The 16,349-nt window shown below is 44.5% G+C and overlaps 1 protein-coding gene across 1 annotated transcript in view; it reads left to right on the top strand.

The window, feature by feature from the left end:
- Positions 1–275: 275 nt before the first annotated feature.
- LOC129865163 (sprouty-related, EVH1 domain-containing protein 2-like) overlaps positions 276–16,349 on the top strand; it is a 28,506-nt gene continuing 12,432 nt past the window's right edge. The window contains exon 1 of the mRNA XM_055937685.1: positions 276–889. Within this exon, the coding sequence (XP_055793660.1) occupies positions 864–889 (26 nt within the window). The 5' untranslated portion in view covers positions 276–863. The remainder of the gene's footprint in view (positions 890–16,349) is intronic.

Here is a 16,349-nt window from a genome sequence, read left to right as displayed (position 1 = left end):
GTTTACACTAGTTACCACAGCCACAAAGTCAAAATATCATACAAATGTGGCTATATCATAATAATTCATGAAAACTAACATTTGCTTTTTAGTATTAATTTAAGGTTAAGGTTAGTAATAAGTTTAGCAGTGTGTTAAGGTTAGGGTTAAGGTTAGGTTTAAAATGAAATTTTAAGAAGATAAATTGTAGAAATAGGCGGGGTTTATGACGTTTTGTTTGTGGTAACTAGTGAGGACACTCTGCTCTGGCGCTTTCAAGACAACTGTGAACTTGGAAAATATGAGGTCAAATCATGACGTCAGTGATCTTCAAGTCGGAAAGTCGGAGCTTTAGAAAGAGGCCGAGGTGGAATTCCAGAAGTCTTGGACGTAGTAAAGTCGGAAGTCGGAGCTTTCCGAGTTCACAGTTGTTTTGAACGCGGCATCTCCCCTCTCCCTTCGCCGTGACGTAGGGTGCCTGCACAATCCAACATGGAGTAGCGAGCGATGGGGCTCTCTCGGGGCCACCCCTCGGTAACGCCAGTGCCCATTCAGCAACGCTCAACGGGCCGTCGAAACCCGGGCCCCCAGAATTTAGGAGGCACATTTTTTACTTCACCGTATTAACCTAAGGATTATAAACTTTCGGAGAGTCTTTATTTTACAGAAGCAACTGGTTGGCTTGACAAGAAAGGGACAGCCAGAGAGACCTACTGTAGTCGAAGACTGAAGCAACGAGCGTTGTGTAGTCACACAAAGGCAGCGGAAAGATAGGCTTCTATGCGGAATAGAAGGGAAAGGACTGAGGATAGGTGTTGAAAAAAATGACGAGCAAAAAGTATGCACCCGCATTGGGATATTATTATTTCAGGTGAAACGAGAAAATGATAGAAGAAACACACCCAAACGAGTAAGTATTATAATAACAATGTAATAAACTTCATTAGCGCTTTTCATTAGGCAGAAAGAATCGCAAAGCGTTGAAAGCACATCAAACAAGAATACAATAAAACGGCTATATGACACAGTAGGTTTGGACGAAGCTATGATGATCGGGCAGAGTTGAACATTTTGAGTGTTTCAAACAACGGTACAAAATTAAGATAGCCGGAGGCAAGTAGGTTACTTTTTAGACAGGGCTAGTAGAACATCTGCCCATAATATCACATGGCATAGATTTTGGATCCTGGCTAGTAGGAAATTGCGTTCTACAAACGTTAACCTGGCTGGCCAGGCATCCTGCAACAGATGGAGCGATTGTCACATTGGAACCACACATCCTAGGCTAGTAAATATCTAACTCCAATATATATATTTCCCTTTGAGAAATGCTCAACTAAGTTACATTTTATTTGTTGGAAACGAATGCCTTGTGGGTCTGTTTCGTTTCAGTTTAAAAAAAAATAGGCTTTTTACAAAGTTTACAAAGTTTGATAATGGTCTGTGGCACGGGGGATTCGGCTATATATTGACAGTGGAAGCAGAAGAGGACAAGGGGGGGTTAGGGCCCCCGTCTTGTTCTAGTCTACTGACTCTGTCTTGTGGAGGGAGGGGAGGGGAGGGGGGAAGGTGGGGTGGTGGTTGCAGCGTGGGTGGATCGGGAACATGTTGTAAAGAAATCAGCAGTAGGGCCTTTTAAAATGTAACCAAGTTCCGAACTTTAGCGCTCTAGAAGTTATTCTATCGGCGGATGGAACAGAGCCTGTCGCTTCTCGTTACTTTGCAGTTGACATTTGTCTCGCAGCCTATGCAACATTCGTTTAGGCCATCGCTCTATGTTTGTTTGTTCAAGCTGTGGCTGGGGGAACTCTTTTCGGAAGGAGGATATGAGATATCCGATATGCCCCATCCACCATCTCTTTTCACAATCGCTCTCATTTACATAAGCGTTAAATGGGGTGGTGGTTGCAGCGTGGGTGGATCGGAAACATGGTGTGAAGCGATTAGCAGCAGTAGAGCCTTTTAAAATGGAACCAAGTTCGAAACAAGTTACTTTATATCGACGGATGGAACAGAGACTGTCGTCTTTTGTCTCTTTGTATCTATTCGTTTGCTTATTTGTGTTTAGAACATCGTTTGAAAGTATGTTTGCTTCAAACTGTGACGAGGGGAAGTCGTCCCGTTTCATTCATAAAAACACCAATCGAGGACGACAGGGCTTGTCTTGCAAAGTTTACCTGACAACATCAACCCGTTTTTAAAAAAAATCTATGGACGCGTAGAATTGCGGGACATTATTGCGTGTGATTATTGTAACGTTGGATCGTTATTCCAGTTTCTTTGTAGCCTGTGCTAATCCCAGGCTATTCATAAAGTCTGAATCATGGTGCCGTGCCTTCCTTTATCTTGCTCAAATCGAAAGCATTTGAAATGTAAACAGAGGCTCTTCAATAGTCTTGGCGTGTAGCTTTCTGAGTTTTGTCTTTGGGTCGTTTTAATGTTGTTTAGGCCAGGGATTCCCAAACTTTTTCACTCCGTCTCCTTCCAGCATTGGGGAACATTCATGACACAAAGTGTTCACAACCTTCTTGTTGGTGGAGAGAAAATGGTGCAGGTCAAGCTTTCCTCCGCAATTCTACACATTTTGGCATGTTGAGTTGTATTGAATTTAATGTTTTTGTATAGAACATTTAGAAGTTTTAAAACAACATGTCTTGCAGTTGTATATATTTTGGCAAGTCTGTGTATTCATGTGATTTTTGGGCTAAAAGAAACCTCGCTAAATGGCTCTCTAAGGTCTGCAATGACTGACATGACAAGAGGAAAACTGGTTTCACCTTGTGCATTCTGCTTTTACAACATTCAAGAGTAAGATGAAAGCCTGACTGAGTTCCTTAAAACCACACACACACTGAGAGAACCACTGGTTTGGGCTGTGCCTGACTGAGTTCCTTAAAACCACACACACACTGAGAGAACCACTGGTTTGGGCTGTGCCTGACTGAGTTCCTTAAAAACACACACACACTGAGAGAACCACTGGTTTGGGCTGTGCCTGACTGAGTTCCTTAAAAACACACACACACTGAGAGAACCACTGGTTTGGGCTGTGCCTGACCGAGTTCCTTAAAAACACACACACACTGAGAGAACCACTGGTTTGGGCTGTGCAGTTCAATTCGTTTTCTAGTAGACTAACAAATAGCATAATGTTTCATGCATTGGCCTACTTGTAACATGTATTTGTAAGCACGATCTTTCTTGTTGGCAACTCCTATTTTGGTTTATTCGAGCCTATTATTAATGGCATCAATTTACCAGTGTCCTTTATTGTCTATATTCAATAGGCTATTCACCTTTATAATGCTGCGTGTGCGTGCTGAATCATAGGTAGACCTGTTGCTTTGAAAGCAGAGAGGCTCTGTAGAATGTCAGTCATGCAGATCCAGATAGATAGATAGCTGCCGGAAGGGCGAAGGGCACAGGAGGGGATGTTTGCGTGGCAGTCGCGTGACGCTCGCCCATTCATAAAAGCTGTAACCTTCAGCGCGTCCCATTCACCGTGCAGAGCTACAGCCAGGGGCCTTGCTACCTTGACACGAGGGCCATGAGAGCTGCAACCAAACAATAAAGACAGGAAACTGTTGTCCTTGCACACAGCAGGCCAGGCCAAATGCTCAGGGCCCAGTTTGTCAAAAGTTATTTGATCGTGTTAAAGCAATATTAGTAAGGGCGAAAGCTGTTTTATTAAAATAAATATTTTATGTTCTACTCAATACACATTTGAAGGCTTTATTTTTGATCCGTAATGACACATTGAATACGTTTACAGGTACACTTATAACGCGATATTCAACAGATTCTGGTAGTAGGCAGATTATCCAATAGTCATGTAAACACCTTACTCAGCTTCTCTTATTAATAGGCGTAAGGTCAAAATCGAAGGAAGCATACGGCGATTAAAACAGCCTGTTTTCTGAGCGATTTGACAAATGATTAGGACACGTAAACACATGAATCGGCGCATATGATCTGCGCATGTTCTCGCACCAGCCAAGCGAACCTCCCTCTTTAGCGCGAGCGAAGAGAGTTCGAAACAACAATGTATGGATCTTTAGAAGTAGTTCTCACAAACGTATAGAACTCAGAATCAAATATGCTTCCATAAAAGAACATGGTCGCTAGGGTAGAACGTTTACATTGGTTAACCGGGCTATCTGCATTCTGTCCCGCCACCCATCACCCGTCAACCCCTCTTTTACGCTGCTGCTACTCTCTGTTCATCATATATGCATAGTCACTTTAACCATATCTACATGTACATACTACCTCAATCAGCCTGACTAACCGGTGTCTGTATGTAGCCTCGCTACTGTATATAGCTTGTCTTTTTACTGCTGAATTATTTCTTGACTTACCTATTGTTCAACTAACACCTTTTTTGCACTATTGGTTAGAGCCTGTAAGTAAGCATTTCACTATAAGGTCTACCTACACCTGTTGTATTCGGTGCACGTGGCAAATAAACTTTGATTTGATTTCATTGGCAATTTTCTGCATTTATGAGAGTGATGTCAGGTAGCCTGATTTCAGATGTGTTCATGTAAACAGGATTATTATCGTTCTTCTTGCAAAGCATGTAAACGTTTTAATCAAACTATTATATTCATCTGACTATGTATGTGTATGTAACTGCACGCATTGTCTGCAAAAGTAAGGATCCAAATATATAATGAGTCCTCTGTTGACTTTCTCTCATTGACACACATACACACTCACACAGAGAGGACAGAGACATACATACACACTCACACAGAGACATACAGACACACGCACACAGAGGACAGGGACACACTCACACAGAGGACAGAGACACACTCACACAGAGAGGACAGAGACATACAGACACACTCACACAGAGGACAGAGACACACTCACACAGAGAGGACAGAGACACACTCACACAGAGAGGACAGAGACATAGACACACTCACACAGAGAGGACAGAGACACACTCACACAGAGAGGACAGAGACACACTCACACAGAGAGGACAGAGACATTAGTGGAAGATGTATTGATCTCTAGGTTACTGACATGTGCACTGTCAGTGTTTCAGTATTTGACTGTGATGCCCAATGACATTCAGCTCAGGTCGCTGCTCTGCAACGTAACCCAGAGCCCAGACCACCAAGCATCGATTCAACTGCTACACTCCCTCAGTCACTGTCTGTCACGCAGTCACTGTCTGTCTGTCACTCAGTCACTCACTGTCTGTTACTCTGTCACTCAGTCACTGTCTGTCTGTCACTCAGTCACTCACTGTCTGTTACTCAGTCACTGTCTGTCTGTCACTCATTCTCTCACTCAGTCACTGTCTGTCTGTCACTCAGTCACTCACTCACTCAGTCACTGTCTGTCTGTCACTCAGTCACTGTCTGCCACTCAGTCACTCACTGTCTGTTACTCAGTCACTCACTGTCTGTTACTCACTCAGTCACTGTCTGTCACTCAGTCACTCACTCAGTCACTGTCTGTTACTCAGTCACTCACTGTCTGTTACTCACTCAGTCACTCACTCACTGTCTGTTACTCACTCAGTCACTCACTCACTGTCTGTTACTCACTCAGTCGCTGTCTGTCACTCGCTCAGTCCCTCACTCACTGTCTGTTACTCAGTCACTCACTGTCTGTCACTCGCTCAGTCCCTCACTCACTGTCTGTTACTCACTCAGTCACTCACTGTCTGTTACTCACTCACTCAGTCACTCACTATCTGTTACTCACTCAGTCACTCACTGTCTGTTACTCACTCAGTCCCTCACTGTCTGTTACTCACTCAGTCACTCACTCACTGTCTGTTACTCACTCAGTCACTCACTCACTGTCTGTTACTCACTCAGTCCCTCACTGTCTGTTACTCACTCAGTCACTCACTCACTGTCTGTTACTCACTCAGTCACTCACTCACTGTCTGTTACTCACTCACTCACTGTCTGTTACTCACTCAGTCACTCACTCACTGTCTGTTACTCACTCAGTCACTCACTCACTGTCTGTTACTCACTCAGTCCCTCACTGTCTGTTACTCACTCAGTCACTCACTCACTGTCTGTTACTCACTCAGTCACTCACTCACTGTCTGTTACTCACTCACTCACTCACTGTCTGTTACTCACTCAGTCACTCACTGTCTGTTACTCACTCAGTCCCTCAGTCACTCACTGACTGTATAGGAATGAGTTGGGCCATGTCTTCATAGAAGCAGAATGATTAGAAGGGAAAAGCCTCTCAGAACACAGTTGATGCTATTTCTATGCTTGTCTTTCTAGCATTCGGGAAAAAGTAGATTATTTTCTCAGCTCATTCAGCTCCAATCAACATATCTATATGTCATAAAGCATCATAGACAGCAAAAAACAGAAAGCACAACATAGCAAGGAGTAGGGGCCTGTGCACACCACCTGGGAAATAATCTAGGGGAAACACTGGCTCTTGAAACAGGATAATAGAGAGAGATGGAAAGAGTGAGAGAGACCAAAAGAGTGAGAGAGACAGACACAGAAAGAGTGAGAGAGAGACACAGAAAAGGAGAGAGAGACAGAAAGAGTGAGAGAGAGTGAGAGAGACCGAAAGAGTGAGAGAGAGAGACACAGAAAGAGTGGGAGAGAGAGACACAGAAAGAGTGAGAGAGACAGACACAGAAAGAGTGAGAGAGAGACAGAAAGAGCAAGACAGACACAGAAAGAGCAAGACATACACAGAAAGAGCAAGACAGACACAGAAAGAGCGAGACAGACACAGAAAGAGCGAGACAGACACAGAAAGAGCAAGACAGACACAGAAAGAGCGAGACAGACACAGAAAGAGCGAGACAGACACAGAAAGAGCAAGACAGACACAGAAAGAGCAAGACAGACACAGAAAGAGCGAGACAGACACAGAAAGAGCGAGAGGGACACAGAAAGAGCAAGACAGACACAGAAAGAGCAAGACAGACACAGAAAGAGCGAGACAGACACAGAAAGAGCAAGACAGACACAGAAAGAGCGAGACAGACACAGAAAGAGCAAGACAGACACAGAAAGAGCGAGACAGACACAGAAAGAGCGAGACAGACACAGAAAGAGCAAGACAGACACAGAAAGAGCGAGACAGACACAGAAAGAGCGAGACAGACACAGAAAGAGCAAGACAGACACAGAAAGAGCGAGACAGACACAGAAAGAGCAAGACAGACACAGAAAGAGCGAGACAGACACAGAAAGAGCAAGACAGACACAGAAAGAGCAAGACAGACACAGAAAGAGCGAGACAGACACAGAAAGAGCAAGACAGACACAGAAAGAGCGAGACAGACACAGAAAGAGCGAGAGAGACAGACACAGAAAGAGCGAGAGGGACACAGAAAGAGCGAGACAGACACAGAAAGAGCGAGACAGACACAGAAAGAGCAAGACAGACACAGAAAGAGCAAGACAGACACAGAAAGAGTGAGAGGGACAGACACAGAAAGAGTGAGAGAGACAGACACAGAAAGGGGGATACTTAGTCAGTTGTACAACTGAATGCCTTCAACTGAAATGTGTCTTCTGCATTTAACCCAACCCCTCTGAATCAGAGAGGTGCGGGGGGCTGCCTTAATCGACATCCACAGTGCCCAGGGAACAGTGGCTTAACTGACTTGCTCAGGGGCAGAACAACACAATTGTGTTGAACAACACAACCATGTCCGCTCGGGGATTCTACCCAGCAACCTCTCGGTTACTGGCCCAACGCTCTAACCACTAGACTACCTGCCGCCCACCACACACAGAAAGAGAGACAGAAAGAGAGAGACAGACACAGAAAGAGAGACAGACACAGAAAGAGAGACACACAGAAAGAGAGTGAGCCAGATGGGGAGAGCGAGAGAGAGTCTGATTTACCATTGGTCTTGGATGAGGTGAGGTGAGTTCATTGGAGATTATTGACACTCCAGGCCCCTGAGGCAAAGTTGCATCCAATAACTGTCAGCTGTAGTTATTGACAACCCTCACATGTCCAGGCAGACACTGTCTTTCTTCACCTGTACAGAGGTAATAACTGGGCTGTGTGTGTGTGCTTGGGCACACACATGTGAGAGTGGTCAGACAAGAGCATAATCTGAAAGAGAATCACAGTCAATAGCAAACCAAGCTTCCAACCCCATAAAGTCCTTCTAGTCTGAGACAGCAGGACAGAACTGCTCTGTATAATCCCATTCCATATGACACAGAATGTTTGTTCTACATGATGTATTTCTATCTGGTCGTTCTATGACATAGTACCTCCATGTGAACAAGCCCCAGGTTTCAGTCATTTTATGTCCACTCTTCCCTGTCGGTTGTGTGACATAAACATCCCTCACTAAATTCCCATTTGGAAAAAGTGTTTTTCCCTGTTAACTTATTCCGGGACGGAAGCTGACGTTACCAAGGTGACTCCCTGGCCTCTCTGGCCTTTTCTCATTTGGGCAAAAGTCCATCGTCCACCCTTTGTCCTCGCTCCTCCGTGACCCGGAAACCGATAAGTGGCCGAGTGGTGGAGGAGATGTCAATGGAGTTAGTAGGAGAACGGAAGAGAGTCCTCCCGTCCTCAATAGCCACCTTTCATCGAGGATAGTCATGTGTATCCTACCTGAGTCCTTCACGGAAGAGGTTTGAAATTTGTCACGCCCCCTTTGATTCAGCTGTTGTTTCGTCAGAGGAGAAAAACAGGCCAACATTTTAAAAACAATATGCTACTTATCGTTTTATCTACAAAATGTCTTGCACAACTAACTTCATTTGTTTTTATAACTTTATACATTTATTCCACCCCTGTAAACTTCATTTACATAATGACACACATGTGGAAGAGAGTCTAATTTCATAAAGGCACAAATCCATGACAAGAACAAAAATGAGGACCCGTAAGGAAAACAAATCCATGACAAGAACAAACATGAGGACCCGTATTGAAAATAAGCAGATGTTTAAAACCTCTTCATGGAGCCAAAGCTATAACACACATTTGCCAAATTAGAAAGTTTAGATCCAATTGAAATGCTAGTTGTTGAAGGCCCTTTACATAGAATAGACGTCACGACGCATGTCAACACAGCAGGCTGAAGCCTGGATAAACACGGCTATTCACACCATCAGCCCTGTAGGAAGTGAATAGAAAACGTTGCAGGCGAGTCACTTAGGGTGAACCACATTTCCCAAGGCAGTCAGGACAGATCTAGGGCCTGAGGTTACCCAAACCTCAATCAAACCAATAGGATAGGCTATATTTGAAAAACTATGCACACATTGACATTAGATAGAATTTCCCCAGAACCCCTATTTTACACTTCAGAGACCTAGGTGTGTCACGCCCTGACCTTAGAGGGCCTTTTTATGTCTCTATTTGGTTTGGTCAGGGTGTGATTTGGGGTGGGCATTCTATGTTTTGTTTTTCTATGATTTTGTATTTCTATGTTTTGGCCGGGTATGGTTCTCAATCAGGGACAGCTGTCTATCGTTGTCTCTGATTGGGAACCATACTTAGGTATCCCTTTTCCCTCCTTTCTTTGTGGGAAGTTAACTTTGTTTGTGGCACATAGCCCTTAAGCTTTACGGTTGTTTTTGTGTTGTTTATTGTTTTTGTCGGCGTCATTTCTAAATAAAAGGAATATGTAGCTCACCACGCTGCGCTTTGGTCCTGTTCATTCCACGGCCGCGACAAGGTGGGATTATAAAGCAAATGAGACGCAAAATATAATATGCAAGTATTGGAATTTGGAACAAATGATCAGTTTACACACTCCTATACATACACACACATACTGACTTTTAGCCATCAAGCACCGTCGGCCTGCAAAACAGCTACCTTCCATTATCAGTAATAGTAAAACAAGGAAAATCCATTGTTTGGGGCCCTGATATGACCAGAATGGTTCTTCCTATAATCAGAATGATCAATATGACTAGAATGGTTCTTCCTATAATCAGAATGATCAATATGACCAGAATGGTTCTTCCTATAATCAGAATGATCAATATGACTAGAATGGTTCTTCCTATAATCAGAATGATCAATATGACTAGAATGGTTCTTCCTATAATCAGAATGATCAATATGACTAGAATGGTTCTTCCTATAATCAGAATGATCAATATGACTAGAATGGTTCTTCCTATAATCAGAATGATCAATATGACTAGAATGGTTCTTCCTATAATCAGAATGATCAATATGACTAGAATGGTTCTTCCTATAATCAGAATGATCAATATGACTAGAATGGTTCTTCCTATAATCAGAATGATCAATATGACTAGAATGGTTCTTCCTATAATTAGAATGATCAATATGACCAGAATGGTTCTTCCTATAATTAGAATGATCAATATGACTAGAATGGTTCGTCCTATAATCAGCCTGTCATGATAGGGTTATTGTATGTCATGATAGGGTTATTGTATGTCATGATAGGGTTATTGTATGTCATGATAGGGTTATTGTATGTCATGATAGGGTTAATGTATGTCATGATAGGGTTATTGTATGTCATGATAGGGTTATTGTATGTCATGATAGGGTTATTGTATGTCATGTGCAAACGAGGAATATGAGTAGATCAGCCAACCTCTATGTCCATAACTGACCCCAGTCTGTCTGTAGGTAGTCTACCAGTCCCTGTGGTGCACAACCTCTATGTCCATAACTGACCCCAGTCTGTCTGTAGGTAGTCTACCAGTCCCCATGGTGTATAACCTCTATGCCCATAACTGACCCCAGTCTGTCTGTAGGTAGTCTACCAGTCCCTGTGGTGCACAACTGGCCTCACTGCCTCTATCACACAGAATGGGTCTACCCTTCAGGTCTGCAGCTGGCCTCACTGCCTCTATCACACAGAATGGGTCTGCCCCTCAGGTCTGCAGCTGGCCTCACTGCCTCTATCTCCTGAAGCAGGCCTCGGTAACAGATTAGAATCACATCACACACAGTCTACCTGAAGCAGGCCTCGGTAACAGATTAGAATCCCATCATACAGTCTACCTGAAGCAGGCCTAGGTAACAGATTAGAATCCCATCATACAGTCTACCTGAAGCAGGCCTAGGTAACAGATTAGAATCACATCACACACAGTCTACCTGAAGCAGGCCTAGGTAACAGATTAGAATCCCATCATACAGTCTACCTGAAGCAGGCCTCGGTAACAGATTAGAATCACATGACACACAGTCTACCTGAAGCAGGCCTCGGTAACAGATTAGAATCACATCACACACAGTCTACCTGAAGCAGGCCTCGGTAACAGATTAGAATCCCATCATACAGTCTACCTGAAGCAGGCCTAGGTAACAGATTAGAATCCCATCATACAGTCTACCTGAAGCAGGCCTAGGTAACAGATTAGAATCCCATCACAGAGTCTACCTGAAGCAGGCCTCGGTAACAGATTAGAATCCCATCATACAGTCTACCTGAAGCAGGCCTAGGTAACAGATTAGAATCCCATCATACAGTCTACCTGAAGCAGGCCTAGGTAACAGATTAGAATCCCATCACAGAGTCTACCTGAAGCAGGCCTAGGTAACAGATTAGAATCTCATCACACACAGTCTACCTGAAGCAGGCCTAGGTAACAGATTAGAATCCCATCATACAGTCTACCTGAAGCAGGCCTAGGTAACAGATTAGAATCTCATCACACACAGTCTACCTGAAGCAGGCCTAGGTAACAGATTAGAATCCCGTCATACAGTCTACCTGAAGCAGGCCGAGGTAACAGATTAGAATCTCATCATACAGTCTACCTGAAGCAGGTCTAGGTAACAGACTAGAATCCCATCACAGAGTCTACCTGAAGCAGGCCTAGGTAACAGACTAGAATCACATCATACAGTCTACCTGAAGCAGGCCTAGGTAACAGACTATAATTCCATCACAGAGTCTACCTGAAGCAGGTCTAGGTAACAGACTAGAATCCCATCACAGAGTCTACCTGAAGCAGGTCTAGGTAACAGACTAGAATCCCATCACAGTCTACCTGAAGCAGGCCTAGGTAACAGACTAGAATCCCATCATACAGTCTACCTGAAGCAGGCCTAGGTAACAGACTAGAATCCCATCACAGAGTCTACCTGAAGCAGGTCTAGGTAACAGACTAGAATCCCATCACAGAGTATACCTGAATCAGGCCTAGGTAACAGACTATAATCCCATCACAGAGTCTACCTGAAGCAGGCCTAGGTAACAGACTATAATCCCATCACAGTCTACCTGAAGCAGGCCTAGGTAACAGACTAGAATCCCATCACAGAGTCTACCTGAAGCAGGCCTAGGTAACAGACTATAATCCCATCACAGAGTCTACCTGAAACAGGTCTAGGTAACAGACTATAATCCCATCACAGAGTCTACCTGAAGCAGGCCTAGGTAACAGACTAGAATCCCATCACAGAGTCTACCTGAAGCAGGCATAGGTAACAGACTATAATCCCATCATACAGTCTACCTGAAGCAGGCCTAGGTAACAGATTAGAATCTCATCACACACAGTCTACCTGAAGCAGGCCTAGGTAACAGACTAGAATCCCATCACAGAGTCTGCCTGAAGCAGGTCTAGGTAACAGACTTGAATCCCATCACACAGTCTACCTGAAGCAGGCCTCGGTAACAGATTAGAATCACATCACACACAGTCTACCTGAAGCAGGCCTCGGTAACAGATTAGAATCCCATCATACAGTCTACCTGAAGCAGGCCTCAGTAACAGATTAGAATCCCATCACACACAGTCTACCTGAAGCAGGCCTCGGTAACAGATTAGAATCACATCACACACAGTCTACCTGAAGCAGGCCTCGGTAACAGATTAGAATCTCATCATACAGTCTACCTGAAGCAGGCCTCGGTAACAGATTAGAATCACATCACACACAGTCTACCTGAAGCAGGCCTCGGTAACAGATTAGAATCTCATCATACAGTCTACCTGAAGCAGGCCTCGGTAACAGATTAGAATCACATCACACACAGTCTACCTGAAGCAGGCCTCGGTAACAGATTAGAATCACATCACACAGTCTACCTGAAGCAGGCCTAGGTAACAGATTAGAATCCCATCATACAGTCTACCTGAAGCAGGCCTAGGTAACAGATTAGAATCTCATCACACACAGTCTACCTGAAGCAGGCCTAGGAAACAGATTAGAATCCCATCATACAGTCTACCTGAAGCAGGCCTAGGTAACAGATTAGAATCTCATCACACACAGTCTACCTGAAGCAGGCCTAGGTAACAGATTAGAATCCCATCATACAGTCTACCTGAAGCAGGCCTAGGTAACAGACTAGAATCCCATCACACAGTCTACCTGAAGCAGGCCTAGGTACCAGATTAGAATCCCATCATACAGTCTACCTGAAGCAGGCCAAGGTAACAGACTAGAATCGCATCATACAGTCTACCTGAAGCAGGCCTAGGTAACAGATTAGAATCCCATCATACAGTCTACCTGAAGCAGGCCTAGGTAACAGATTAGAATCTCATCACACACAGTCTACCTGAAGCAGGCCTAGGTAACAGATTAGAATCCCGTCATACAGTCTACCTGAAGCAGGCCTAGGTAACATATTAGAATCCCATCATACAGTATACCTGAAGCAGGCCTAGGTAACAGATTAAAATCCCGTCATACAGTATACCTGAAGCAGGCCTAGGTAACAGATTAGAATCCCATCATACAGTCTACCTGAAGCAAGCCTAGGTAACAGACTAGAATCCCATCACAGAGTCTACCTGAAGCAGGCCTAGGTAACAGATTAGAATCCCATCACACAGTCTACCTGAAGCAGGCCTAGGTAACAGACTAGAATCCCATCACACAGTCTACCTGAAGCAGGCCTAGGTAACAGACTAGAATCCCATCACAGTCTACCTGAAGCAGGCCTATGTAACAGACTAGAATCCCATCACAGAGTCTACCTGAAGCAGGTCTAGGTAACATACTAGAATCCCATCACAGAGTCTACCTGAAGCAGGCCTAGGTAACAGACTATAATCCCATCACAGTCTACCTGAAGCAGGCCTAGGTAACAGACTATAATCCCATCACAGAGTCTACCTGAAGCAGGCCTAGGTAACAGACTATAATCCCATCACAGTCTACCTGAAGCAGGCCTAGGTAACAGACTAGAATCCCATCACAGAGTCTACCTGAAGCAGGTCTAGGTAACAGACTAGAATCCCATCACAGAGTCTACCTGAATCAGGCCTAGGTAACAGACTATAATCCCATCACAGAGTCTACCTGAAGCAGGCCTAGGTAACAGACTATAATCCCATCACAGTCTACCTGAAGGAGGCCTAGGTAACAGACTAGAATCCCATCACAGAATCTACCTGAAGCAGGCCTAGGTAACAGACTATAATCCCATCACAGAGTCTACCTGAACCAGGTCTAGGTAACAGACTAGAATCCCATCACAGAGTCTACCTGAAGCAGGCCTAGGTAACAGACTAGAATCCCATCACAAAGTTTACCTGAAGCAGGCCTAGGTAACAGATTAGAATCCCGTCATACAGTCTGCCTGAAGCAGGTCTAGGTAACAGACTTGAATCCCATCACACAGTCTACCTGAAGCAGGCCTCGGTAACAGATTAGAATCACATCACACACAGTCTACCTGAAGCAGGCCTCGGTAACAGATTAGAATCCCATCATACAGTCTACCTGAAGCAGGCCTAAGTAACAGATTAGAATCCCATCACACACAGTCTACCTGAAGCAGGCCTCGGTAACAGATTAGAATCACATCACACACAGTCTACCTGAAGCAGGCCTCGGTAACAGATTAGAATCACATCACACACAGTCTACCTGAAGCAGGCCTCGGTAACAGATTAGAATCTCATCATACAGTCTACCTGAAGCAGGCCTCGGTAACAGATTAGAATCACATCACACACAGTCTACCTGAAGCAGGCCTCGGTAACAGATTAGAATCACATCACACAGTCTACCTGAAGCAGGCCTAGGTAACAGATTAGAATCCCATCATACAGTCTACCTGAAGCAGGCCTAGGTAACAGATTAGAATCTCATCACACACAGTCTACCTGAAGCAGGCCTAGGAAACAGATTAGAATCCCATCATACAGTCTACCTGAAGCAGGCCTAGGTAACAGATTAGAATCTCATCACACACAGTCTACCTGAAGCAGGCCTAGGTAACAGATTAGAATCCCATCATACAGTCTACCTGAAGCAGGCCTAGGTAACAGACTAGAATCCCATCACACAGTCTACCTGAAGCAGGCCTAGGTACCAGATTAGAATCCCATCATACAGTCTACCTGAAGCAGGCCAAGGTAACAGACTAGAATCGCATCATACAGTCTACCTGAAGCAGGCCTAGGTAACAGATTAGAATCCCATCATACAGTCTACCTGAAGCAGGCCTAGGTAACAGATTAGAATCTCATCACACACAGTCTACCTGAAGCAGGCCTAGGTAACAGATTAGAATCCCGTCATACAGTCTACCTGAAGCAGGCCTAGGTAACATATTAGAATCCCATCATACAGTATACCTGAAGCAGGCCTAGGTAACAGATTAGAATCCCGTCATACAGTATACCTGAAGCAGGCCTAGGTAACAGATTAGAATCCCATCATACAGTCTACCTGAAGCAAGCCTAGGTAACAGACTAGAATCCCATCACAGAGTCTACCTGAAGCAGGCCTAGGTAACAGATTAGAATCCCATCACACAGTCTACCTGAAGCAGGCCTAGGTAACAGACTAGAATCCCATCACACAGTCTACCTGAAGCAGGCCTAGGTAACAGACTAGAATCCCATCACAGTCTACCTGAAGCAGGCCTATGTAACAGACTAGAATCCCATCACAGAGTCTACCTGAAGCAGGTCTAGGTAACAGACTAGAATCCCATCACAGAGTCTACCTGAAGCAGGCCTAGGTAACAGACTATAATCCCATCACAGTCTACCTGAAGCAGGCCTAGGTAACAGACTATAATCCCATCACAGAGTCTACCTGAAGCAGGCCTAGGTAACAGACTATAATCCCATCACAGTCTACCTGAAGCAGGCCTAGGTAACAGACTAGAATCCCATCACAGAGTCTACCTGAAGCAGGTCTAGGTAACAGACTAGAATCCCATCACAGAGTCTACCTGAATCAGGCCTAGGTAACAGACTATAATCCCATCACAGAGTCTACCTGAAGCAGGCCTAGGTAACAGACTATAATCCCATCACAGTCTACCTGAAGCAGGCCTAGGTAACAGACTAGAATCCCATCACAGAGTCTACCTGAAGCAGGCCTAGGTAACAGACTATAATCCCATCACAGAGTCTACCTGAAACAGGTCTAGGTAACAGACTAGAATCCCATCACAGAGTCTACCT

Source organism: Salvelinus fontinalis, chromosome 1 (genome assembly GCF_029448725.1).
Source record: "Salvelinus fontinalis isolate EN_2023a chromosome 1, ASM2944872v1, whole genome shotgun sequence".
Lineage (NCBI taxonomy): Eukaryota > Metazoa > Chordata > Actinopteri > Salmoniformes > Salmonidae > Salvelinus > Salvelinus fontinalis.
Note: the sequence above shows the minus strand (reverse complement) of the source record. Positions and strands in the feature narration are given on the sequence as shown.